We start from the raw sequence: 27,715 nt of genomic DNA, 5'->3' as shown, positions 1-27,715 counted from the left end.
ACCCAGGACCGAAACAGCACTTCGTCAGCCCCCTCCCAAACATTGGGCTTGCCTCCCCCATACGGTGATAAACCCCTACCCCAGATCCCCTATCAGGCTTTACGTTTTTGCCGCTACTTATCACCAATACGTTGTGTTCATTAGTGAGGCAGCTTATTTCGCCTGAACGCGCGAACGTTTTGTATAATCCATGATTGAATCGGTCAATATGATCGCCGTGGCGCGGCAATGTCCAACGCCGAAATGCCCATTTCTATAAATCACTTGTTCTTTTTTATTGGGGGAAGGGTGCCCAATAGGGTGGTTCAAAAATAACCTTTTTTCCTGAATCTTGCAGGTTACTTGATTAAATCGTTAGGTTGCCTTAAAAAACGACGCACACCAAATTTGAATTCATTCCAACCAATATTCGCGGATTTCGTAGAGTTTGAAAATTTTGAATTTGCCTAAAAATGCAAAAAAAATTTTTTTTCAAATTTTCCTTCCAACCTTATGAAATTGTTGCGCTGTCTTCAAAAACGATGGAAAACAAATTTGACTCAATTCCAAGCTGCAGAAGCGGAGTTATTCAAGTTTTTTGATGATAATTCTGAGATGATCCACCAATCAAGGATAATCCCAGAATTATCAAAGAAAAACTGAAATTACTCCACTTCTACGGCTTCGAATTGAGTCAAATTTGTTTTGCATCGTTTTCGAAGACAGCGCAACAATTTCATAAGGTTGGCAGAAAAATTTGAAACATTTTTTTTTTTGCATTTTTAGGCAAAATTAAAATTTTCAAACTCTACGAAATCCGCGAATATTGGTTGGAATGAATTCAAATTTGGTGTGCGTCGTTTTTTAAGGCAACCTAACGATTTAATCAAGTAACCTGCAAGATTCAGGAAAAAAGGTTATTTTTGAACCACCCTAGTGCCCAATGATAAAAATAGAATTCGCGCCTAGCGCCATAAATTTTTTAAAAATACTCGAAATTACTTTGAGCCACCTTCGAGCTCGTCCCATAATTGGAGGGTTTGGGGTGCGGCAGTTACAGTCCGGGGTTTACCCTAAACTAGTAGCAGAAAACTCGAAGCAAAAAAGAGGATATAATTACGGCATCGCTGCTTTTTGATGTGAAACGTCGTCGGCGACCCATTTACGATGTTGTGCAGCAACAGCAACGCAATGAAATGTCATAGTGTTTCTGTCCAAGGTTAATCAATAATTGCTTAACGAGCAGATCGCGAGCACTATCAATCAATCAGCAAGCACGAAAGATACAAGAGCACGCCTCACAATTTACGCGCTCAGTTAGACCTACACTATTTTTAGCTCAATCTCGCTCGGGACAGCTGGGCTAGTTCCTCCTTCTATAGTGCATGCCAAATCGGTACTTCGGCAAAGCCCCGGCTTTGAGACAATATCTCAATTACCACAAGCATTCCGAAATATCGCAAGCATACAGAACGCTGAATTATAATCAAGGCTATTGAGTCAGATACTGAGTGTATTATGCATGATTTCTTGGTATTCTCGATATACGGTACAAAAACAAAATTCATCCAATCACTTGGGGATTGGAGGAGGCGGCATTGGCGTCACGCTGGTCGCCGTAACAGCATATCTAATCACAGGCCGAAAAATTAGGCTCGTTCCGCGACTTGACAATCCCTGATAACACAAAACAGCATGTGTTACTTCAGGAACACGATTGTTACGCCAGTTCGCTCACCCTTGCACGCAGGTCTTTCAGGCATTGCCACCAGCCCTCGTAGCACGTCATGTTGGGCGGTCGTCCGGCGGCGAGCCGACTACCGCTCACAACCATGACATTTGACGTGAGCGAGATAGGATAAGTGAGAGTGCTGGCTATAAAGCTCGTGACGGCTGTCGTGTACTGTCGCAGATCAGACATGTCGGTCTTAAAATATAAGAGACTCCAATGATACGTTTGACAATGATATTATGAAACGAAGACTGGTATTGGATATAAATATTGTGTCCCAATATTCATATCTTGTATTTACAGCCCTTTGTGAGGTCATCGAATCCGTAGAGTAGCTTCTGGCGCCAATGTATCACAACTTTCATTTTCAAATTCGACATAAAGTAATCCTGATATGTTTTAGAAATGTCTGGAAATCTCTCTTTCTATTTGTAATTGAGCTCGAGAGTGTTACTTCTTGAGTAGCAACGCTGACCATTCCGACCACCTCTACACAATAGTGTGACAGTAAACTACCCGTTGGACATCGAAGCCGATGTTTATCTACTATTGTGGCTACGTGGGAAGAACGACAAAGCGTTTGCAGGAACGTATAAATCAGCACGTCCCCAGATTTATTAGGACACACGCATCACGCTCGGTGAAAACCTCACCCTTAACTCATTCGCTCAAGCTTGATGCTCAACAATCAAAGGCCATAAATTCTGCCATTGGGAAACATCTGTTGGATAATCGCGCTTGTGTAGAAAATTATCGAGACGACAGATTTCGTATCGTTGGGAGGGGGCCGTTCACAACTTCATTTGTGTGCCTTGGAGTCGACCCTTATCAAAATACACCAGCCAAGGCTGTGTCAGGAAAAAGAATTCTTGCACCATCTAAAAATTGTACATTGAACGCTCTCATATTCGAAATTTCATGCTGGTGACGTCATATTTTGTGATGATTGTTGATATACGATGTTCTTTCCAATTCTCTACTAGTTGCTGAAGATTACCCCGGTAGAGTGTCAGTTCAAAATATTCGTATACTATTCAACAATATTCAATTGTTTTTCGTGATCGATATTTCAACAACGGTCGGGCGCCAACCCATTACCACTTGGCCGGTTATAATTTTGTTCAGGCATAACATCTGTTGATATTTAAATGTTGAAATGATTGAACCCGACTACTCTTTCCCATGCCAACAGTCCATCATTCTGTACATTTCAATACCGACATGCATAGGCGCCGAAGCAATACCCAGCATACCCACAAATGCGTCAGTACAACCTCGCCGGCAAAAGGCGAAACTTGACAAAAATTATCACTAGGTATTTCGCATAACGTACTGATGCTTATCCGAGCACATTATCAACCAACGGCAGCTGAGCATCACTAGGCGAAGCGGTGCGAGAGAATAAAAACACACCTGACGTTTTCTACTAGCATTTCAAGTCGTCTCGGCCGTGAAAGTGGGGGATACACAAAATACAAGTTTCCTTACTTGTTGTGGATACGCGACACGTATGCCACGACATTGAACAAGTGACAAACGACGTCTGCTACAGGGCAAGTGTTTATCAGAGCACGATGTACTTACTTCACCGTTCAAAGCGTAATTGTTGACTATGTGAGTCAGCATGTTGCAAATCCAGATCTGAGCCACCTCTGCCAAGATTCTTGGTGCTAAACCGCTACAAAAAGATAATTTTATATTTTTCATATTTTATACATAAAAGTGGAGGTGATGACTATTCAAATTTTTGACAGCACTTGCTATATAGGTAATAGCGTAATACTGAACTATATCAATGAAGTTCGAATGGTGTCTAGCCTAGTCAATATCAAATTTCAATTGTCAAAAAATACAGAATCTCCTGTTCGAGCCAATAAAGTACGGTACATATTTGAAGGGGTTGCAGCAAGTTGAACCCAATGTGTAAATTTGAATTATTCAACTGAATCTTAGAACATTGTATCGCGCTTGAATAATAATGAAATGAACGTATTGGCAACGAAAGATCGCAATCAACAAATTACATGCCGATGAAAACATTGTTCGTAGCAAAGCAGTCCTCAAATATCATCAAATCAACAGCACAGAAGGCTATTCAAAGATACTAAGTATTGAGTCGAGCAAATGAGAACAGTGAACATTCAAACTCACACGAAAAATCCTAGCATGCCCTCTTCTGCATAGATTTCACGAACTGAAGACAGCAAACCATCATAGTAGTGTTCATGTCCCACAAATTGTGCCATGCTACGAATTGCAATGACTGAAAAGTCAAATAAGGCCGACCGGTTAAATATTGATTTGACAGCCGTGAACCCCTACGGCCTACATGGATCGATGTCACACATCCGAAGGTCATTTTGAGCGTCCTGAAGTTGCCCGGCGTTATTTTTCCTTTGTTTGGCAATTGTTCGAAAATAGATTATTGATTGAATATTGTACGGTCAATGAAGACACAGATGTTCTATAAAACTTACTAGACGGACGTATCGGGCTATATGTTACTGAAATGAGCGCTCATGCAGAGCGTGTGCACAATTCGCTTGTTCTCGATAGGCAGGGGTCGGCAACCTTTCGTAAGCAGCGTCCCAAAATATTACCCACTAGCGTGCCAAACATTTTCATTTTGTCATATTTAGCCAAGGCATCGGTTACGCCAGTGATTATTACAGTATTGATCGGGAAGGGCATAAATTTTGGTTGTATTAAGGTAAGCATCGCCTTACTGGACGCTGGGCGGTGCGAAACCCTAGTGGTCCAACCATAATACTTTCAATCACTCTCACACCCAGGAAGAGTATGGCTGTCAGGCCTTCATATTCCGACACCGGGGATGCGGTCAGATTGATGGCTCTCTCCCCAGGCACAAGTATGGTGGCGGCGGGACAAGTGGCCGCAGACGCCCCCACCCAAAGCCTGCTTGTGCCAACTGTTTGAACCTTGAAGTAAACAGACGAAACTTGAAGGGAAGAAAAACAGAAGCAAACCGAGATGGTTGCTTTTGAGTCCTACGACTCATAAATGCCCTATTACGGCGCTTGTGACTTTTGTGCTGTGGCTCACAACCACAGTCCGTCACAAGCGTTACGGGGGGAGGTTTACTGCGGTTCCTCCGGTTACCCCTAAAAAAAATTAAAAAAAAGGGCATAAATTTTGGTCGCTGCCACTCTGGACGTATCATCTAATGTACGTATTATTTGCATCATTTAATTTTAGTCGCGTTTCAATGATCGATCTTCTATGGTTGCTTGCTATGGTTGTTTTCAAGTCCACTGTGTTCGGTACCGTAGCTAATATGTGACAGCGTACCAAAATATAACCCACGAGCGTGCCAAACATTTTCATTTTGTCATAGTTAGCTTTTCAACTAAGGACCAAATCATGTCGCGTGCCACTTCGTGCCGGGGGCTGCTGACCCCCGAATTGGAGAATAGAAGAAATATATTTTATATCTTCAAAGGCATGCCGAAAATTATGCGGCTATAGCCCATGAACCGTATTAGGGTAGGTAGGTGGGTACAGAGTTTTATTCTATGCACTTTGATCAACGATTTTTCATCTTGCATGAACCTAAATATCACTATGGCTGAGAGGTTATTGTAATCATGAACGAGAATGTTATCAACCTAATTCCATTCCCCATCTGAGCTATATGACGTATTTGAGCAAATTGAGATACAAATCAGTTCTCTTCAAATTAACTTTCAACATGGTTCAAGAATATTAAATAACTATTAACATAATGTCCGTCTGTACTTACCATGAAATGGATGAGACACAACAATTGCGCAGCATTTAGCTACCGTCTCCTGGCATGACTGCAAGAAAACGAATGGATTACAGGACAAATTTTACAATTCGTTTCAAAACAAACCTTTTCTGCCACTCTTTTTGCCAAGGCTGCTCCATCTTCATTGCTTTCAGGACTATCAGCAGTGGCAATTTTTGCTTCGCCAAATTGCTAAACACATGAACGACAAGCAACATCAGATCATATACGGGTTTCATATATGCTTTGCTACTGCATGCAATGTTACTCTAATTGGAATAGTATAACGAACGACTCAAGACTCATAGCTTCCATGAGATCGAAAGCACATAATAGTGTTGAAGAAAACAAATCATGAACAACATCAATGTCACCGTCATGTCACAAGCTTAAATATAAACAAATTAACGCTTCTTCGATATACCCCCCCCCCCGAGATCAAAATTTATAAACGGAAAAATAAATTATTTTTTGTGTTGGGATTGGGATGGAATTGGAGTTGTGGGTGCTGGATATTAGAGTTGGAAGTGGGTTACGGTATCCCAATATTAGGGTTTTGGGTGGGGGATATGAGGGTTGTGGGGGATCGATATTTGGGTTGTGAGTGGGAGATATTATGTTGTGGGCGATGGAATTAGGGCGTTAAGGGTTGTTAGTGGGAGGTATTAGGGTTGTGGGGGAGGGATATTAGAGTTGTGAGAGGGAGATATTAGGGTTGTGGTTGAGGGATATTATTGTTGCAAGTGGGATATATTAGGGTTGTGGGTGAGGGATATTAGGGTTGTGAGTGGGAGATATTAGGGTTGTGGGGGAGGGATGTTATGGTTATGAGTCGGAGATATTAGGGTTGGAGGATGACGGATGTTAGGGTTGGGGGTTTCTGACGCTAGTTCGAGGATTTTATCACCCCTAACCATGATATACGTCATTCACACAACCCTAATATCTCTCACCCACAACTCTAATATTGGGATACGCTAACCCACTTCCAACCCTAATATTCCATACCCAACAAGAAAAAAGGATTTATTTTTCCGTTTATAAATTTTGATGTTTGATCTCGGGGGTATATCGAAAAACGGAAGAAGCGCAAACAAATTGAGCAGAGCCGAGTTGCAAGTCAGATCGGATGACTGCCCAGTGCACATAGTTGACTCAACATCTTGAAATCTGTTTATTACAACGCAATGTGTATTGCCTTGTATGTCGCGTGCCTTAGTGGATGTAACTAATTAAATGATATATCTGCTGAATGCCGATTATTTATCGCTACCGGTATTATTATTATTGATACCGTAACCTAGAAGTATCACGGTATGACGGTAAGAACATTTATATTATCGTGTCTCCGGCCTGATCGCAATAAAATATGATTTTAATGGTCATACACTTCGTGTCCTAATAGCCTTTAACAATCAGCAAAACAGTACTCGTTTGCCATTAAAATTTCAATTGAAAAGAGCAAACTTTAGGGCATGCAAGGTGTGCCCAACATATATTACTTCAACAGAAGGTGAGACAGGTTCCCACCATATTTGAGAAATTTGAGTATCGTCAATAGCGATATAATTTTAATACAATAAAAAAACCTCAATGACAGCGGTTCTACGTGTACCAGTGTTGGGATCAAGTCACTACCTTCGAGTCACGAGTCATCTCGAGTCATTGCAGATTTTGACTCGAGTCAAGTCAAGTCAATCGATTTTTGAAGGTGACTCGAGTCAAGTCAAGTCACTCAATTTTTGGCAAGTCGAGTCAACTCAAGTCAAGTCACGAGTCAAGTCACAATTCAAGTCAAATTGGATCTTCGAAGTATGAGTGATGATTCAAAGTCATAGCATTTTGCCAGATGCGTGAAAGACAGATTAATCGGCCATTTAGCTTGAAGCAAGTAACGAATATAGAGTTAAATATACAAGGAAAAAGGCGATGTATCGCACACACACACGTAGAACTGCTAATAAAATACGTGATTAACTAGTTACATGCTACAGTCTGTTATTATCAGCCAAAATAGAGGATCGAATACGAAGCTTTGAGAAGTTTAAACAAATTGATATGGCACAATACACTACCCAGCTACACATCCGTGAGAATATAAACGCATGAAGTATATTCATTCGATTTAAATCATACAGGAGGGTTGGTAAAGGTGAGCACCGCTCAATGTAATCGCCGAGTCGACTAAGAAATAGATACGTTTCCATTAATCTACTACTACTACTACGACAACATGAGCCGTAATCATTTCGTTTGCGGTCAATTTCTTTGTGATGTAACAATCGAGGACCAGACAAACGTACAATAAGTGAATGACTGGTTGCTCTCACAAGTGTCACCAGCATATCGCGAATAATCCGAACATACACATGATACAGTGATTTAGTTGACACCATTTACTTATTGATGACTTGAAATTGACTCGTAAATTTTTCTCCGAGTCACGAGTCAATCCACATTTCTGAAGCGTCGAGTCAAGTCAAGTCAAGTCATTTTTGCAAAGTGACTCGAGTCAAGTCAAGTCATACGAAAAAGTTGACTCGAGTCTGACTCGAGTCAAGTCATGACTCGAGTCATCCCAACACTGACGTGTACCATGCTTATAATGGAATAGGTAGTAGCAGGGTGAGGCACTCGTCAAAGTAACATGCTGAGAGGTACGTTGCTCAGTAGAAAAATTTTCATGCGCCTGGTCACAGGATTGTTTTGATTGTTTTCCAAGTTGCACCTTGTGATTGCCAATAACTTTACCCCGCATGATTGGTAACACATTAAAAAAATATGACCAAATGCAAACGAACAAGCCTTCAAGATCAATGCAATATCTTCTACTATATTTTATACATATATGTACCTGTTGGACTACTTGGTATGTAACTGTAGTAGATATGTTGGCCAGAAATCGATAAGAAAGACCTCGATAAAGTCCCAGGAATCCATCTGTTTCTTTTATATGCTTCACTGTATAAGAGGAAACAAGAGGTGAAAATCTTTCATCTATTCAATTACCCTGAATGAATATACAAAAATAACTATACTTACGATACGTAAATCCAGTCGGGTATTGAACTCGCTTCCGGAAGAAAATATTTCGTCTTATCACAGGGGGAAGTGGTTCATGTCCCAATTGCATCAAGACTTTGACATAACTCAAGGGGTGGCCCAATGCTGTCACGAAAAGGCTTGTTGACAAGCCTGTGTAATCAATGTAACTCATAATTTGGGATAGTTATTTATACCATGCATCAAGCTGCAAAATGCAATTGTGCAAAAGTATTAAGAATATGATTGCAGGCATGGCATATAAGCCACAAAGGGTATCCAATTTTTGCGTTCGACTAATACGCAAACACAAATTCATTTACAACTGAGACAACAATTTGACAATGTCATTTTTCACTTTGGTAAAATGCTGCTCACTGAATGAAACTCCATTCAATGCATCCACCACATCGTTTTCATTCATGCTCTCATATACACTTACATCACCGAAATACAAATGCCCAAATAACTCAGTAACGTTAACATGAAATTTTGTGTACGATTTCTCACCATAAAGCGGAACTCTAGGGAATACATAAATCCTGCCCACAAGTGGACAATTCCACAGATTCGTGGGTATATATGCTTCAAGACCAGAGTAAGGAGACACGCCAGTGTCCTTCATGGTTGGTATATTTGGGTTGCCATCAACATTACTGGCACCACCACTCCTAGCATTTTCATCAGGACTAGCATCAACAGATGCAATATATTCAGGACTAGGCGGCAGGCCTCGTATCATCACAATATTGTGAGCAATATTATTATCATTAAAATATTGCACAATCGTATGAATAATACAAGGCAACGAGCAATCAAAATTTACTTCTGTTATCACAAATCCAAACCCACGGACACATGAATCTTCAAATTCTAATTCAAACATATCAGAAAATTCTTTTTCATGGACTTTCAAAGGTATCTGGTGCATACGAAATGCTTCGCTGGGAAGCCAATATTCCGTATAATAACAATGAAGGTGTAAATGATTGACGCTAGCTCCTGCACAAAGACTGTTATACATCAGACGGAATCCGGGGTGCCTGCTACCTAGAAGTACTCTAATTCCCATTCTGATCCCATCTATGTTGATTGATTGGATGTGGCACTCAGCAGCATTAGGCACTAATAAACAATGAGCATACTCGTAAGGAGAGTTGTTTATAATGACACTGGTCCTTACAGACTTCTCATGCGCGTCATCTTCAATATAGAATAATATTTCGTCCAATCCCACTTTAGTGAAATTGAACGTCTTGGGTTCTGATTTCTGCAAAATATTAGTGAAAGACTGTGGCTTCCTTTTGTGCGAAGCTCTGCTGCGGCACAGAACAGCGACGAAACCTCTTCTTCCGGGCATTCGCCGAGGCTCTGACTCCACGCCGTGAAGAAAAACATCTTTACGCAAGGCTCTTTCCCATTCTGTTCGAAACAGTGAATCCAATTCGGAAAACTGAATATCCGGACGATTCTTCCAAGGTAACGTATGAAAATATCGTCTGGCAGTTGAGGAAGAAGTTGTATATATTTCTGACGAGCTCATGATCTAATTCGAAACACAAATACGATACATCACATCAATCATTTGACAGATCGAGTGGCATTGCGTTAATCCAGCACCTGCGAGCTGCGATGTCAAACATGACAAAATTGAGTGTGATTGAGATTGAGGAGCAGTCGTCCTTGACGATTTTTTTTGCATATACGTGCAGCACTACAGTTATACGTGTGCATCACTGTTTTTAAAATGTACGGTTGTCAGAGATGAGCATGAGCATTGAGCATGGATTAGGACAGGGATGGGCAAACTACGGCCCGCGGGCCGCATGCGGCCCGAAACCCCGTTCTGCACGGCCCGCGAGAGTCTGACGAAACTTATTTAAAATATTGATAAAATGAGTACTAAAAATCGAATAATGCGGGGACTTGATTGAACTTTTTCTTAGTATATTTCACCATGATAATTCTAAGGCAGTGGTTCTCAACCTGGGGGACGCGCCCCCCTTGGGGTCGTGAACGCATCTGAAGGGGATCGCGAAGCTGAAAATTTTTTTGCGCATAGCGCGATTTACATAGAATCATAATTATGGCTTTGTATTTCATATTTACAAATCTCTCATCCATAGTCACAACCTTCCATGCCAGAAAACCATCCGTTAGGTTTGCCAGCATCCTGGTTGCGTTTTATGATATAACGATAAGGGGGCGCGAACTCTTTCACCATAGTGTCCTATATGGTGTCGACACAAGCAAATCTCACGGTTCAATGAAATTGTATCACGTCAAAATTTCCATTTGGCTACAGGCAATTTAACGGTCATTTTTGACCGGCTTGCCGAGCATTAAATTTAATGAATCGGGTATCAATCGAAAGCTGACTCTGCACTGATTACGAAAATATAAATTTTACCCCACTCATGGCCCTGGAACCCCCACAATCAGCCACAAATTATTCATTGTTAAGTAGATTGGCAGTGTGACGCAACAATGCTGTCTGGCGAAACGAGAGACTAGCTCAAGAGCAAGGATGCGGCCGAGCGGCGAGAGTGGGATCAGCTGACGTCGCGGCAATAGCAGCGAGCAATCGCGTCGCAGAGAAACGCTGCGCTGTTGATACTTTTTCTATGCGCTTCGGTACAAGCGAGCACGCCTTATCAGCCTTTCCTTGACTTTTAAGGGTAGACCTGGGTCCACAGAATGTATTAGGGCCCTACCAATTTTCGCGCGATATCCTTCAGCTGATAGAGATATGTAGGCTATAAGTCAGTACTCTTTCCATCAACTCGGGATCTGATTCTGGCAGCATCGTCTGTTCAATCTTTCGAATAAAGGACTGATAATAAGAATTAGTCATCAGTGATTCAATAAAGTCACGGGTATCGATGCTGTCCGGCCGACGGCTGAATTCAATGCTGAGCAAGTGATAAATTTTTTGCATTAAACTGAGCAGATCCTCTGAAGGACAATGGAGAGATCCGGATTTCTTTACCATTAGCGTAATAAAGCTGCCATCTTTCGGTTTAGTAGAAAGAATTTTTATTACATTGTTTCCACTGAATTTTGAAATCGCTTTTTTTATTGCGTATCCGCCAAGGTATTCTAGTGCGTCGCACTCATATGATGTTATCTCCCCACCTTACCATTTCTTCGACGTGTCTTGTTCTTTATACATTATTTGTTTCCTAATTTTCAGCAATAAATGCGAAGCATCATCTGCTCTTCCAGACTCTTGATAAAAAAAAACTCAGCCGCATGTAAACAGTGTTTGCCCTGCTGCATGGCCAATGGCCAGCCTGTCTTTGTTGCGGGATTTCTCGAAATCCATCATCCAATTCTTTACAGTTTGGTGCCCATACGGAGTGAAGGTTATGTCATTTATTCATAAAGCAATCAGCGAATTCGCAACATCTGCGTTGGTTACCGTTGCTGTAGACCCGACTGATAGCCGGGAAGATAATCTCGGTGCCTAATCCTCGTCATTAATCGCCAGTAAATCCTGTATTATTTCCGGACTAAGCCAGTCGACCTCATGATCTGACACTGACATATTTATTGTTTATAGCTGCATAGACGGAAATATCTATAAGTTGCAGAAGAATGCGTGAAGGTTCATAAGGCCCTAATGCATTCTGTGTACCACTATTATTACAGGTAAACGAAAGGCTCGTAATGTGTGCGACTATAGGAAGTATCGACAGCGACACCCGCCATCAACAGCGCAACCTGCCTCTGGGGACCGACACTACAAGCGGGCTAATAGAATATTTAATGTATATAGCTATACCTAGACGGAAGGATCTCTATAAGTTGAATGATATTGCAGGAAAATTCGTAGGTCCCAAATACATTCTGTGGAGTGTGGACCCAGTTCTACCCTTAAAAGTCAAGGAAAGGCTGGTGTGTGCTCGCTTTTAGCGAAGCGCCTATAGAAAGTATCAACAGCGCCACTCGTCTCTGGAGCCCTACGCAACTAGCGGGCTAAGGCAATCGATATCATAATAATGTGACATATCCAATGCAGACTATTTAGACGTAGCCTACATATCTCTATCAGCTGAAGGATATTGCGCGAAAATTGGTAGGGCCCTAATACATTCTGTGGACCCAGGTCTACCCTACAGTTACCATATTTTTGTGAAGCAAATTCCGGACACTCTTTAGCGCCCACTAGCGGATTTTAAAATGAGGTGTAACACATTGTCCGTCAATATGACGTCACACTAGCAAAGCATCGCCCATCGACTGTGATACACTATACAGGAATGGAGCGGAACATAGGTCATGAATTCGGCCATCTGTAATTTGAGCTCTGGTGATTGCTACTTGCTACGGTCTGCAATAGATTCCTCCACGGCCTGGATGACATCGTCAGCGGGCCGTGTCTGGCCTGTCAGGATTGTAATTGAAAGCCCTGTTATACTGTTAGGTCGGTGCGGCTATCTGGTTATGTGTTTTAATCAGATTCGAAACAACATTTTTTCTGCCCCCTTCTGCCCAAAAGAGCACTGATCTTGGGCCCATCATAGGGTAGTCGATATAACATGTTCTGCACTTACTATATGCATTTGGCTGTTAAATTTCATGTATGAACCAGGGTTGTAACCAAGTCACAGGGCTCCGAGTCACAAGTCAATCTCACTTTCATAGTTTTGACTCGAATCAAGTCGAGTCATTTTCAATTCACTACCGAGTCAAGTCCGAGTCCAAGTCAACGAAAAGAGGGCCGAGTCCGAGTCATGGTATTATGACTCGAGTCCGAGTCCAAGTCATTGTGTTGACTGCTCAGTTTCCAGTTAAAATCTTGTTAACCCCTCGTTTTATAACTCGGTTTGGTGATATCGAATAGTTCGCATTTATAATATACTAATTTTCCTCAGTTTTAGTAATTTCTGGTTGCATTCTCAAGTACCAGCATCAATAGACGAAATCCCAATAGTGTGGTTATTTACTATTCTTCGAAATTACAATGAAATGTAGGTCTTGGTCGTCGGAGTCTCGAGTCCTATGACTTGGTTCGAGTCATGCGCAATGATTCGAGTCCAAGTCGAGTCAATACACAGATTGACTCGAGTCGAGTCATTTCCGTGTTTTGAGAAAATGACTCGAGTCAAGTCGAGTCATCAGAAAATCGTGACTCGAGTCATTACAACCCTGGTATGAACTCAGTCAATAATATTGATTCTTTCGGATATTAGGCTACTATAAAATGCACCAGCAGGTTACACATCCGGTGATTTCTAACCTTTCATGGTCGCGACCTCATTTCGCACTTGAAAATGTTCCGTGGCAAAAGCTCAAAACTTGATAAGCTGATTACTAAAAAAATTCAGCTTGCCCAAACTTACTCATGGCCTAGGAAGCTGATTACGTCTAAAGCCATCGCGATTCCCAGATAAAGGCCAACGACCCCAAGATTTGGAACCACTGTCTGTGACTGAAGCATCCCATCGGCCTTAACCAACTCTAGGAATAGCTTATAATTGCGATTACAATCAGACTTATTTCAGTAAATGATGGTTATTTATATTTATTTTGATCGCATTTTTGACGAGGGTGGTGCCTGGTGCCCATACTAATATCATTATACGTTGAATTAAGTCGCGTGCGGCGCGAAAAAGAGTTTTGAATAGCATAAATCTGCTTGAAAAGATTATTGTTTATGTTGATTTACGAAAAACTTTTGAGCCTGTTTCAAGCCTTCAAAATTCCGGACATTTTGGCATATTTTAGAAATTCCTCCCGGACGCAGATTTTTCAGTGGAATTCCGGACATGTCCGGGAAATTCCGGACGTATGGCAACCCTAGTCTACCCTTAAAAGTCAAGGAAAGGCTGATAAGGCGTGCTCGCTTGTACCGAAGCGCATAGAAAAAGCATCAACAGCGCAGCGTTTCTCTGCGACGCGATTGCTCATTGCTATTGCCGCGACGTCAGCTGATCCCACTCTCGCCGCTCGGCCGCATCCTTACTCTTGAGCTAGTCTCTCGTTTCGCCAGACAGCATTGTTGCGTCACACTGCCAATCTACTTAACAACGAATAATTTGGGGCGGATTGTGGGGGTTCCAGGGCCATGAGTGAAATAAAATTTATATTTTCGTAATCAGTGCAGAGTCAGCTTTCGATTGATACCCGATTCATCAAATTTAATGCTCGGCAAGCCGTTAAATTGCCTGTAGCCAAATGGAAATTTTGACGTGATACAATTTCATTGAACCGTGAGATTTGCTTGTGTCGACACCATATAGGACACTATGCTTTCACCATCATAAAGGGGGGGGGGGGGGGGGTATGTCTTAAAAAGTTTGAGAACTACTTTTCTAAGGTTAATACTTCCTATGTTATTTTCCATGTTTCATTTCTGGCGCGACAGCCCGATGTCAAGGTCCACGCAGCTTAATAGGTTTCAACTGCTAAACATTACAGATATCCTAAACGAGGTAGACATAATTCGGATCACGAGTGTGATTTCAGATCGGCCACTCCAATTTTTATTATTTAAGTGATGTGCTTATAAAAAAACGATTTGCGCGTGTCTTCAATAGATTCGTTCTCTGTATGCGTACAATTAGGGTATTTATATTTTATCTACGCATATAGTAGAAGCGTGTTTGAAGCTAACATGGTTATGATGCTGTCAGCATTGTGTGTCCTGAAACTGAACCTAAAGTGAAATTAGTAAATCTAGGAATAGATCGCTGCTCACAGATTTAAATTTCAATCCTTTTCTAATAATCGAGACAACAGCCTTTCATCTCTATAGTTTTGACAAATTAGTTATTGAGGTCGACCAGTCTATGAAATCTCGCCACTGTTTCTGGCGCGTGTACGATATCATCATAGCAATGTTTGGTTTGTTTGAAATAAGCATATATATTATCTCCATGTCCTCACTATATATAATCAAATACCAGCAATATTGCGTTTTGGTTTAAATTCCCAATTTTATATAGTGCGGCCCGCGAATGGATTCAGACATTGAATGTGGCCCGCGAGCTCAAAAGTTTGCCCACCCCTGGATTACGATTACGATTTGAAAACTCCAGATTTGTTGAATTTTGTCGGATTTGGATTGGATTAGGAGTGATTGTTTTATGAACGGATTAGGATTTGGATTGGATTTACCGATTTTCTGGGAGATTGATATGTCGTGTGGCGAATGGCGACAAACTTTATTCAGATCAGTTTTTAATGGACCCATTGTACAGTGGTACACTTCACTATGGTACACTCGCTGCCAATGAACATGATAGGTGCAGCCCAATAGTCAATAATCAAAAATCGTTTGGCTATATTTTTCATCTGAACAAGTCACACACAATGTACAATGCGATAAGACACAATGCGATGTATTGAACAGATAGGAGGATATCGAACGACACGCAGTTGCGATCCTTTTAGACTGACATCCACCTCGGCATGAGTGCCCGATGGAGATAGAGTAGTGGTAACGATAAGCGCCCACCAATATGACGGATCCGATACGATTACCGTCGGAGGTTTATGTGGGCTCCTCTTTCCCCGCCGTTGCCGTTCTTACGGGGACAAAAAAGTTTAGAAAAAGACCAGACGAAAGAAAGCACTCACAAGGAATGGAAGAACTAGTAGAAAGGGCCGCGGCTTCAAAGAGATTAACATCAAAAGGAACTGTGACATCGGGCACTCTAGGCCGAGGTGGATGTTACAGTAAAGGATCGCTACTGTTGCGTGTCGTTCGACATCCTCCCATCTGTTCATGACATCGCATTGTGTCTTATCGCATTGTACATTGTGTGTGACCATGGCCTACTAGTACGCCATGGTGTGACTTGTTCAGATGAAAAATATAACCCAACGATGTTATGTTATGTAACAGTTCTTTTCGATGTTGATCTTTTTGAAGCAGGGGCCTTTTCTAGAATTCTTTCGTCGGGTCTTTGTCTGGGCTTTTTTGTCGCCGTAAGAAGCAGCCCTATGCTAAGTTATTGTAAATCAAGAGAATTGTTGGTTGTGAAAGAAAAATTCCTCCCTTTCATTAAGTAGCATTTTTTTCTGAATTTCAAGTTACAATCAGATTGGGATTGGACATGGATTTGAATATACAAAAGTTCTGGATTAGGATTTGGACAAGGATTTGAAGCTTCGGATATGGATTGGATTAGGACATGAAAATCTCTGGCGGTTGCTCAATGCTCATTCATATCCATCTTGGAACAGCTTTTTGGATGCACAGACCTTCAATATACGATTGAATAGTATATTCATATTGAAATGAACCCGAATACTTTCTGCTGGAAATCGTCAAGGGCAATCGTCAGCAACTTGTAGAGAATTCAACATAACATCGTATATCAATAATCGTATCACAAAATATGACGTCAACAGCATGAAATGTCGAATACGAGAGCGTTCAATGTACTATTTTTGAATGACACAGCCTTGGCTGGTGTATTTTGATAAAAGTCAACTCAAGGCACACAAAGTGTGAAGTGACAGGCCTTTCCAACGACGCGAAGTCTTTCGTCTCTGCGCGAAAAATTATCGAGACGACAGATTTCGCGTACAATCTAGTGACCAGAATCGTAGATAAACCAATATAGAGTTACCACAAGTCTACAACAACTGCAAGGAAAATAAGAAACAACTTTTAGCGTCACGAAAAAGCTGCTTGCGGAATCAAATATAAACGGACTAAAATCAAATCACCCATCGTCACTATGTCTTGCAAACTCATTAAACACGTTTTTAATGACATGGTCAGCTAGGCTACATCAAGCAACAAGCATTTTTACGGTCGGCTGTCATCATCATCATTCCGCACCAATGTTCTATATCTACGTACTATAACTGTTGAAACGACCACGATTTCGAGGGTTCCGACCATTCCATATCGCGTATATCAGTGATTCCCAACTTCATCCCCCACTTCAGAAATATTTCGAGCCTTCATTCCTCACTGCCCAAAACTTTAGTCATTACGGCCGGAGCCGCTATTTGCTTGTTTCAGTACACAATACATACAACCAGGGCTTTGGAACAGTCGTAAAATTCAAACTGCGCCAGCTCCAGAGCTCTCTTCTATCATAAATTAGCTTCTGCTCCCAGCCCCGGGGCTCATATCGATACCATTGCTCCGGCTCTAGCTCCTGCTCCGACTCCGAAAACTATCGAATTGTTCGGTTTTAGCCGTCGCAAGGATTCGCCATTTTGTGGGTATGCAAAGTCCGGTGACGTGTAATTACTTCGTGCCGTCTGTAGATGACGTCATAGCCGCACGAGAACGCACTTTACTCCATTCCATTGCTGTGTACTGTGTAGTGCAGACCTGGGCAAAGTGCGGCCCGCGGAGCTATTCTGTGCGGCCCGCGAGAGGATGCTTGGAATTGAATTGAATTCAAAACATGAAACCTGCTTTTTGAATGTTGATGCGTGGACTAAAACCGTAGCCTGTATCCACTGGACAGGACATTTGTTTACTTCAAAGTAAATTATTAATAAAAAGTATTCAAAATGAAGTAAATGTAGCAAAGTATGATGGACGATTAATGTCACAAGAAGTCACTTTTTCCGTATGGTTAAGCTCAAATCACATTACGCATTATACGGCCGGTATGTGTTTCCAATAGTTACGCGATACGTTTCCAGATTCCTAATTCGTAAAACATGTCAATCACTGCTCGCGAATACTACATGACTCATCATGTCTATCACCCATAAAGGATGAACGGGCATGTCAAAAAAGGAAGCCGAAGGCTGAAATTAAAAGAAGGTTTAAAACACTAAATACTTGTACACTGGAGTCAGAGGTACAAGGTTGTAATGACTCGACTTGACTCGAGTCATTTTCTCAAAATACGGAAATGACTCGATTCGACTCGAGTCCAGGACCGTAACAGCACTTCGTCAGCCACCCAAATAACGGTGGTATTGCCCCTCCCCCTTCCCCATAAAGTGATAAACCGAACTTCTTGGGGGTGCATGACCAAGTCGTTTGACTTGACTCTCAGACGACCAAGACCGACATTTCATTGTAATTCCCAAGAATAGTAAAGTAACCACACTGTTGGTATTTTGCCTATTGGTACTGGTAATTGACAATGTGACCAGATACTGTTAAAAGTGAGAAAAATTAGTATATGGTAAATGCGAACTATTCGATATCACCAAACACAGTTATAAAAAGTGGTTTTACCAAGTCTTTAACGCGAAACTGAGCAGTCATCACAATGACTTGAACTCGGACTCGAGTCATAATACCATGACTCGGACACGACCCTCTGCTCGGCTGCTTGAAATCGGACTTGACTCGGTGGTGGACTAAAAATGACTCGACTTGACTCGAGTCAAAGCTATAAAAGTGAGATTGACTTGTGACTTGGTGACAACCCTGCGAAGGTGAACCTTTTAGTTTGTGCCAAGCATGTCGCATAGATTAAGGATTTTAATTAAAGTAAGTTTTATGAAAAAACACGAAGACAGACGAATTTCAAAAAAATCCTGCAACCTTCGCTATGGTAGCTGCACACTGCTCGAAAGTCAGCGACCAAGCTTTCTAGGCCTACTATCCCGAATACATTTCAGTGCAGTGGTTCTCGAACTGGAGGGCGTGAAAGTATCTGAAGGGGGCGCGAAACCGAGATTAAATGAAAAATTTTCGCGATACGCGCGATTTAACGCCCGGCTCGTAGTTGTTGCTATGTGTGTTGTCCGAATTTGATATTTCAGAATTCTCTCATCAACAGCGATCACCTTTCATGCCATCAAACTATCCGTTGGGATTATTCGCCATCTGGTTGCCCTTTTAATATTTTGTGATATCATGACAAGGGGGCGCGAAATCTTTCATTATATCATAAATGGGGGCGTGTTTAAAAAGTTTTAGAACGACTGCTTTAGTGTCTTAATAGTAGACCATGGATACGGGCTTAAAGAGAGTTGAAAATGTATCATGTTTAACATCGTTTCGAATCATGACGGCAAATAGATAGGCTAATCTTTTAATTAACGTCGGTGTCTGATTACCTAACATCAACACATTCACTGAGCAGCATTTATTAACAATGAAATTTAGAAATAAAATTAAGAGACGCAGCAGAATATTGCTAAAAAATTTCACTTGGTCCGCTAACATATTTGCTACTTCTCATTTGGTCCGCTGAGAAAAATAATTGCCCACCCCTGGTGTAGTGTGTACACATTGTACAGCATTAAAACATTGACGTGACGTTTTCATACCGGCGTTGCGCTCGTTCTTATCGAGCGGTACCGTCCAATTTAATCTTGAAATGGTGCTATTTGTTCAAGTGTAACTGCAAAAATTAGCGCATCTTATCAGCAGAAATCCATATTCTACCAAATATCCAATGGTTTGAAATTCGATATTGGTGCGGTCGTAGCAGCCTGTCTGTCGTCGATTAAGTTCAGTGGAACATAGGTTCCCTTCAAACGAATAGAACAAACTGAGAATATGGTGCTGCATCAATATTTGACAATTTAATTCAACGACGTGCATTGTACAAATCAGTAAGAATTTAAATTACCAGCTCACAAATGACATTGCGCGACAATTCAAGAATACGAGTGCATCGAGCAGACAGGAATGAATAAACAGAATTGATGATTGATTACAAATTGAACAGCGCGCATCCAATCACTAATTGCCCTCCTATATCAAACACTACGGGCAGGGGGTTCGGACATCGCAGTGATTAGCGAGCGCATCGCGATAATAGTATGCGGACTATAATGGCGTTCTGATCTGCTTCGATGCGTTTCCCTATTTACGTTCGCAAATCGTTACCGTAGAAAACGATCAAGCGTTGGAATTAATTTCAATTCGTAGGCATACTACGCCATAACATACTGTCCAATGTCGCGTTACGATTAAAAGACCAGCAATAAAGAACGTGCAGTTGCTCATCCAAGTCAGAAAGGAGACGGCGTTTCTCGGCGTGTGGCATGCGCGCCTCCAAATCGTCATGTGCAGCAAAGTCACGTCTTCATCCGCTGGTAGCGCTTGTATATTCGCCGCATTACTGATTAGTTACTTGCTCATATCTCACATCAGCATCAACCCCGTTTTGCGACATACATTGGTGATCATGGTGGTTTTTCGAACCACACAATTGTCCATCGGATTTGTGCTGATAACGAAATTGACGAATACCCATAGCACTGTAGTAACGGAGCAAGCGCGGCATACTCAGCCTACCCAGGTTTGGTGCCTATGAATATCAGTGTTGGGATCAAGTCACCACCTTCGACTCACAAGTCATTTCGAGCCATTGCACATTTTGACTCGAGTCAAATCAATTCAATCGATTTTTGGAGGTGACTCGAGTGGAGTCGAGTCAAGTCAAGTCAAGTCAAGTCAAGTCACACTTCAAGTCAAGTTGCCTCTTCGGAGTACGAGGCATGATTACGTCATTGCATTTTGCTTGCTGTCTGAGATACAGATTGAGTGGTTATGGATTCTTAACCGGTAAACGTATATAGAGTGAAATACACACGCAAGAAGTCTCTATATCGCTCACATATACGCGTAACTGTTAAACTACGTAAGTAATTGCCTACCCTCAGTTTATAGCTACCAGCCAAAATTGAGAATAGAGAAACGAATTGATAAGATGCAATACATTACCCATTTACATATTGATGTGATACAATTCGAGCCTGCGCCAATATGGTTGAGGAGTACGGGAGATGTGGTACCGATGGATCAAAAATTGCAAAATGATCTCTGGCCCTCAAATCTTCAGCCGAGAATAGCAGATCTTTTGCTATCTCAACACTTCGATACAAGATCTACCTATCGCGGACATTAACATGTTTATCCGCCTTTTCAAAAAATATTTATAAACGTTTAAAATTTGTTGCTCGAACGCGTCTTCGGTCCCCACCCGGTGGGTCCAAAGGCACACCACCATGGGACCTATGAGACATACGCTCAAAAATTCAAATTTGTTAACTTGTTTTGTTGTGTATTATAAGCTAAACTACAGCAAGCCAATGAAGAGTGTTTCGTCGCGACCTTCAAGAATAAAATAGATTATATCGACTTAAATGTTGGCATAAAATCAAGTTTTGATTTAAGCGCAAACTTACAAAATTAATGCCACATACATATTACCCGCAAATCGACATTTTGACTTTCAAATACCTCGTATTAGCGATAAAACACCGCAGGTAACTATGATTTACAGTTATATATATGTAGGCGAGTTTCTGTTGTTAAGTGATTAGTTGGTCCATCTATTTTGCTTGATTTGGCTATTGTACCATAGGTCCCCCACCCCATACATATTGTAATTGAATTGAAAATAGTTCACTCGAGGATTGTATTGATTCAAAAAATATGTGCCATTATATACCCTGATACAAGCCCTATACTCCACATCAAAAATTATGACGGGTTTGTTAGTCTGACAGGTAATATAGAAAAATGCAAATGTCGATCGAAATTTACTTTACACCCCCTAAAACATAAATCATTCGTCACAGACCCCATAACTCACGCAGGTCGGATTTTTTTGCATGTGGGGAAAGATTCTGCCAGCATGTAACTGTAGACAGATTCACTGAGTGTAATCATGGAATTATCATGGAGAATTTTGCAAGTATTTTCGGTCCCAGTGAACCATCGGTACCACATCTCTCCTAGCCTATAAACTCGTATTCAATTTCAATAAAACAGGGGGTTTGGTTAAAGTAAGAACAGATAACAGAAATAGAGATTTTGTTAATAAAATCACTCTACTACTAGTTTACGACAATGCAAGTTGTAAGCTTCGATTACTTCGTCTGTGGTCAATTTATTTGTGAGAGAACAATAGAGGCTCAGTCAAACGCCCGATCATAGAATGATTGGTCGCTCTCACGGGTTACACCAGCGTTTCGCGAACAATCCGAACATATGCAAGATACAGTGACTTTTATCGACACCGATTAATTGATGACTTGAAATTGACTCGTGCATTTTGCTCCGAGTCACGAGTCAATCCGCATTTCTGATACGCCGAGTCAAGATAAGTCAAGTCATTTTAGAGAAGGGACTCGAGTCAAGTCAAGTCATGCGAAAAAGGTGACTCGAGTCAAGTCATGACTAGAGTCATCACAACACTGATGAATATAGATAACTATACCCCATATCTATACTATGAATGAACATGGTTAGCTAGAAAAGATGGTGCCAACGAGGCAACAATTCTTAATTTTGTGAACGATTACCGTAAAATTATGTGAATTCAGGCATTATAGCAGGCGCATAGCATCTTATGGAATACATCGGAGCCGGAGCTACTTTTAAAAAACTGGCTCCAGCTCCGGCTCCTCTTGAATCTTATTTAGAGCTCCATCTCCGCTGAAAATGCGCGGCTCCGGCTCCTTGCTCCGGCTCCTTGCTCCGGCTCCGGCTCCGGCTCCGGCTCCGGCTCCAAAGCCCTGCACACAACCACACCAAGACAAGACAATCGTCTAAAACAGTGGTTCTCAACCTTTTCACCTCGCGGACCGGTAAAATTTTAAAATATGTCTGGCGGACCGGTGAACTTTGCAAATTGAAATGAAGCCAGAATGTAAAGTATGCAACCGTTTTTTGCAATTATATGGTGATAGAGAGTGTCATTTAGAGCAGTGGTTCTTAACCTGGGGGTAATTACCCCCAAAGGGGTAATTTACCAATTTTTGGGGGGTAATAGACATTTTTTTTAAACTTGTAACGCTGCACTGAAATATTTTGAAACGTAAATATGAATGTAGGCTAACTATTATTTCTGCGCGCTTGTATATATTTTGTTTCACTTAACACACCATGCCTGCTGTGATATCATATTAACCACTAGTGATTATGAATAACAGGGTCGAATGTAGCTCAGTATAGTGCTAGGTAAGTCCAATTTATTTAGCAGTATTGGGGATCATATATTGTTGTTACCCATGCTGGCAAATTGAAAGACAACGAGGGTCGTCTAAGTTCAGCTTTACACCTATAATGCAGTAACAATATCATAGAAACAGAGTTGTCAGTATTGAAAAGTGTAGCGGTCTAGTCTAGTCAGAAAAATTAAGTCTAACATCATCAAAATGCCTTCGAAGAAACGAGGGAAGATATTGGAACCTTTTGTGTTCGCCTTCAAAATGAATAACCAATCTTCCTCAGCATGAGATTGAACTTTCTCATTGAATTTCATTCAACTTATTGCCATGAAATAGGATTTTCTGCAATGGTATATATCAAATCAACACGAAATAAGTTTGCGATTGACAATTACACGAGATGATGTCTATTATCCTCCCCTTTGTCTAAATGTGACCACCGGATAACACAAAAAGAGCCTCAGCCTTCCCATTGACATGATATTTTCAACAGGCATTTCAGTGTACATTATGACGTCACTTTATGATGGGATATTATGATGACGTCACGTTATTTTTTGAAAAGGGGTAATTGCATCCCATCATTTTCTTCTTGGGGGTAACGATATGAAAAAGGTTAAGAACCACTGATTTAGAGGTTTTTGATCGTAATTAATTATCTTCATGATGGCATCCATGCGATTTTATGGTAGTCAGTCTGCAGAGTCGAGGTAAAGTTGCCTTATCCAGATGAACGGTTGAACGTGCTACCGCTGAGAGTCGTTTACAGACTTTGGCGCCAAACGCCGTGGGTTTAACTGGCCACGCCAACTCGAACCAAGCACCTTATCGTGCTACCTTGCTCATTGCCCACTGCAACCAGACGCATAGGCTACTCTGGCAACTACGAATACAATGCATGCCGCAAGAAAACACCTTGCAGCAAACTATACCGGCCATCCGCAAATCCGGGCCGCAAAAGCACTTCGTTAGCCCACCCCAAAAACTCTGGTCTTGGGCCCCACAGGGCGATAAGGCAAACTTCCGGGGCTTCGCCCCCAGACCCTACAGTTGGGTGGATGTTTTCACCTGTACTTGTGAGCACATTCATTCTACTCAGTGTAAGCAGAGAGTTTATGCGGCTTAATCGCGCCAATAGCGAAAGTTATTGATAATTCATGACTGAATCGGTTTTTTCGCTGCCGAAATTTTGGCACACCATTCGGAGTCCCATGTTAGCCTAAACGTCATTATGCATTGGTACGTCGTGGCACGGTAATGTCTGACGCCGAAATGCCTATTTCTATAAACCATGCGTATTCCTCGAAGAGGGGCACCTAATATAGGCAAGACGTTTAGTGACACTAAATCGCGCAAAGCACGAAAAGAAATTGAAAAATGTTGGAAAAAGTTTCAGAAAAATACGCTATGATTGATGTTCATCTGAAAAATAATTTTGGGCTTTTTTCAAGCTCGGTCCTTCTCCAATTGGGCGGTTTGGGGTGCCCCAGTTACGGTCCTGCACAAAATGAATGAATCGAAAACGAATGATCGCGCAAACTGCGCTGTTTAGCGATGAGTCAGCTCGTATCTGTTCAGTACTTGTCGCTCACATGTCGTCAAATGACAGGCCTTGAACTTTAAGTCAAATCGAACATGTTTCCAGTCCTAATGTTACCTCACGAAGTTCTGAATTATTTTAAATTTGATGTTTTATTTATTTTATCAATGGACAAGCCTTCAACATTGCAACTTGAAATTAAGGTATATAATTATGATATACCTGGCGGACCGGCAGGAATGTCGTCGCGGACCGGCGGTTGAGAACCACTGGTCTATAAAACAGCAACATAAAACGTATTGTGACCGATTCCGGTAACCCTCAAATTTTAGCGAAAGTGTTACTTCATGTCATACTGGGCGTGCTGGATGCGTTTGTGACGCCATCATTGGTGTTATCCGGAGTTGAAAATGAGTTTTTGCGAACAATACGCAATATAATTTTCTGTACCTTCATTGCAGAGCAGTTAACTGGTAACGGTAATTGAGCAATGCGCGTGTGTCTTCGTAAATATGTAGACTGTCCTGCATATAGTGATTAACAAATGGGTCTATTCTAGGGTTGCCATACGTCCGGAATTTCCCGGACATGTCCGGAATTTCACTGAAAAATCTGCGTCCGGGAGGAATTTCTAAAATATGCCTAAATGTCCGGAATTTTGAAGGCTTGAAGCAGGCTCAAAAGTTTTTCGTAAATCAACATAAACAATATTATTTTCAAGCAGATTTATGCTATTCAAAATTGTTCTTCGCGCTGCGCGCGAGTTAATGCAACGTATGATGATATCAGTATGGGCACCAGGCACTACCCTCGCCAAAAATGCAATCAAAATAAATATAAATAACCATCACTTACTGGAATAAGTCTGATTGTAACCGCAATTATAAGCTATATCGGTATATTCCTAGAGTTGGTTAAGGTCGATTGGATGCTTCAGTCACAGACAGTGGTTCCAAATCTTGGGGTGGTTCGCCTTTATCAGGGGATCGCGATCAGCTTCCTAGGCCGTGAGTAAGCTTGGGCAAGCTGAATTTTTTTTAGTAATCAGCTTATCAAGTTTTGAGCTTTGCCACGGAACATTTTCAAGTGGGAAATGAGGTTGCTTCGGACCTGATTAAAACACATAAACAGATAACCGCACCAACCTAACAGTATAGCAGGGCTGTCATACACAATCCTGATAGGTCAGACACGGCCCGCCAGTTGATATCGACCGGCCCGTAGAGGAATCTATTGTAGACCCTAGCAAGTAGCAATCACCAGAGCTCACATTACAGATGGTCCAATTCATAACCTATGTTCCACTCCATTCCTGTATAGGCAGGCCGTGTTATTTTTGGCATATGCCAAAACTGCCAAAAATAACTTATTTTTTGCATTTTTCGATTTTTATTTTTGGCAGTTTTGGCATCGTCCTCTAAATAGATAGTTTCAGCCTCGAATTAGTCACAAAAACGCTTTATTTGGGCAAGTTTGTCAAAAGACACCACAAAATGTGCAGCATCCACGTATAACCAGTGCCAACAAACAATAAGAAGAAAAAACCTAACGATTTCATAGGTTAATAATATCAAACGAAACCACAAAATGTGCAGTATCCATTGGAATCGGTGCCAATAAGCAAAAAAAAAGAAAGAAAAGCCTAACAAACACGCTCAACAGCTGATTGTTACAGCTGTTGAATAGACTTAAATCGTTTGCACTGTAACAGTGCTTCCAAACTCAGGTCAGCTAAGTTTCTCCTAAATTCATTTCTCGCCCAGCGAATCTGGGAAATATCGGCTTCAACAGTAGCCGTTGAGGGAAAGAATGTTGTCAGTCATCCACAAAAGGTTGTCAGAGCTTCAAAATCTTTGGAGGGCCGAACCGGCTTCCATGCATCATGAAAAGAGATCACTTCGCCAGTGCCATCGATCTCATCGCGGAAAGAATTTTCTTCCCGATCCTTTTCCAGGAGTTTCCTGTGTTGTCTCTCAACACATTCTATTTAGTAACCCGACTATCATTTCTCCTTCAGTCTACCGATATATTTTCGGAGGACTTTTGTCACTTCAGGGGGCTTTAATATTACCAACTCGCATGGAAGAGTCCTGGAAAGGTTAGCTTGTTTAAGAACATTGACGCAACAAGACTGCCTGACAAAACGAGACTATGCAGCTCAGAAATAGCCAGACAGTTAGTTCGGTCACAATGTTCAACTCGATCACAATGCAAAAATCGTGGTTGATTTTGGGGGTTCCAGTTCCATGAGCAGAATATAATTTATATTTTAATAATTAGCACTGCGGCAGCTTCTCATTGATACCCGTTTCATCAAATTTAGCGCTTGACAAGCCGGTCAAAACTGGTCGTAAAATTGCCTTTGGACAAATGGAAAGTATGACGTAAACCAAATGCAGTCAGCCGTTCAATCTCCCTGTGCCCACACCATTTAGGACACCATGCTTTCACCCCTAATGGGTGGGCAGGACCCAGATTAAGAAACCTGCCTTTCAGAAACACTCTTCTCGCTTGTAACGCGGTCCTGTTAACACAACACCATGAACAAAATACACTAATTGGCAGGCCGTGTTATTTTTGGCACATGCCAAAAATTGCTTATTTTTGGCATTTTCAAATTTTTATTTTTGGCAGTTTTGGCATCTGGCTCCTGAAATGCCAAAAATAACACGGCCTGTGTATAGTGTATACTGTATGCCAGGGGTTCTCAACCCGCGGCCCGCGGGCCGCATGCGGCCTGCAGACGTTTATTTTATGGCCCGCGACATCTTTCATTATAAACGCAAGTACTACTAACACAGTA

The 27,715-nt window shown here is 41.5% G+C and overlaps 3 protein-coding genes and 1 long non-coding RNA gene across 5 annotated transcripts in view; 2 read left to right on the top strand and 2 right to left on the bottom strand.

Annotated features, from left to right (window-relative positions):
• Positions 1–1,479: 1,479 nt before the first annotated feature.
• LOC145444990 (mitochondrial carrier homolog 2-like) lies at positions 1,480–8,732 on the bottom strand. Its single transcript, XM_080323075.1, has 8 exons — positions 8,523–8,732; positions 8,335–8,441; positions 5,586–5,672; positions 5,472–5,529; positions 3,863–3,974; positions 3,296–3,389; positions 1,718–1,906; positions 1,480–1,656 (listed from the first exon to the last, which is right to left on the bottom strand). The coding sequence occupies exons 1-8, from the start codon at positions 8,695–8,697 to the stop codon at positions 1,552–1,554; spliced, it is 927 nt and encodes a 308-aa protein (XP_080179201.1). The 5' UTR covers positions 8,698–8,732; the 3' UTR covers positions 1,480–1,551.
• LOC145444987 (MAM and LDL-receptor class A domain-containing protein 1-like) overlaps positions 4,413–27,715 on the top strand; it is a 148,614-nt gene continuing 125,311 nt past the window's right edge. For both annotated transcript variants that reach the window (XM_080323071.1, XM_080323070.1), the window contains exon 1: positions 4,413–4,421. The gene's annotated coding sequence lies outside the window, so the exon portion shown is untranslated. The remainder of the gene's footprint in view (positions 4,422–27,715) is intronic.
• On the bottom strand, positions 8,739–10,231 carry LOC145444989 (GDP-D-glucose phosphorylase 1-like). The gene has a single exon (XM_080323074.1). The coding sequence runs from the start codon at positions 10,063–10,065 to the stop codon at positions 8,842–8,844; it is 1,224 nt and encodes a 407-aa protein (XP_080179200.1). The 5' UTR covers positions 10,066–10,231; the 3' UTR covers positions 8,739–8,841.
• Positions 12,896–13,834, top strand: LOC145444042 (uncharacterized). The gene is made up of 2 exons (XR_013916596.1): positions 12,896–13,565; positions 13,599–13,834. It is a non-coding gene; the product is annotated as an uncharacterized LOC145444042 (long non-coding RNA).

Source organism: Botryllus schlosseri, chromosome 8 (assembly GCF_051294905.1).
Source record: "Botryllus schlosseri isolate E-star chromosome 8, Bs_hap1, whole genome shotgun sequence".
Lineage (NCBI taxonomy): Eukaryota > Metazoa > Chordata > Ascidiacea > Stolidobranchia > Styelidae > Botryllus > Botryllus schlosseri.
This window is presented reverse-complemented; position numbering and strand designations above follow the sequence as displayed.

Excerpts from the sequence above, each read along its gene's own strand:
- LOC145444990 (XM_080323075.1), bottom strand. The coding sequence starts at position 8,697 with ATGAGTTACATTGATTACACAGGCTTGTCAACAAGCCTTTTCGTGACA. Across the intron at positions 8,442-8,522 it reads CCCGACTGGATTTACGTATC|TGAAGCATATAAAAGAAACA; the intron begins GTAAGTATAGTT and ends CCTCTTATACAG. Across the intron at positions 1,907-3,295 it reads ATTACGCTTTGAACGGTGAA|ACCGACATGTCTGATCTGCG; the intron begins GTAAGTACATCG and ends TTATATTTTAAG.
- LOC145444989 (XM_080323074.1), bottom strand. The coding sequence starts at position 10,065 with ATGAGCTCGTCAGAAATATATACAACTTCTTCCTCAACTGCCAGACGA.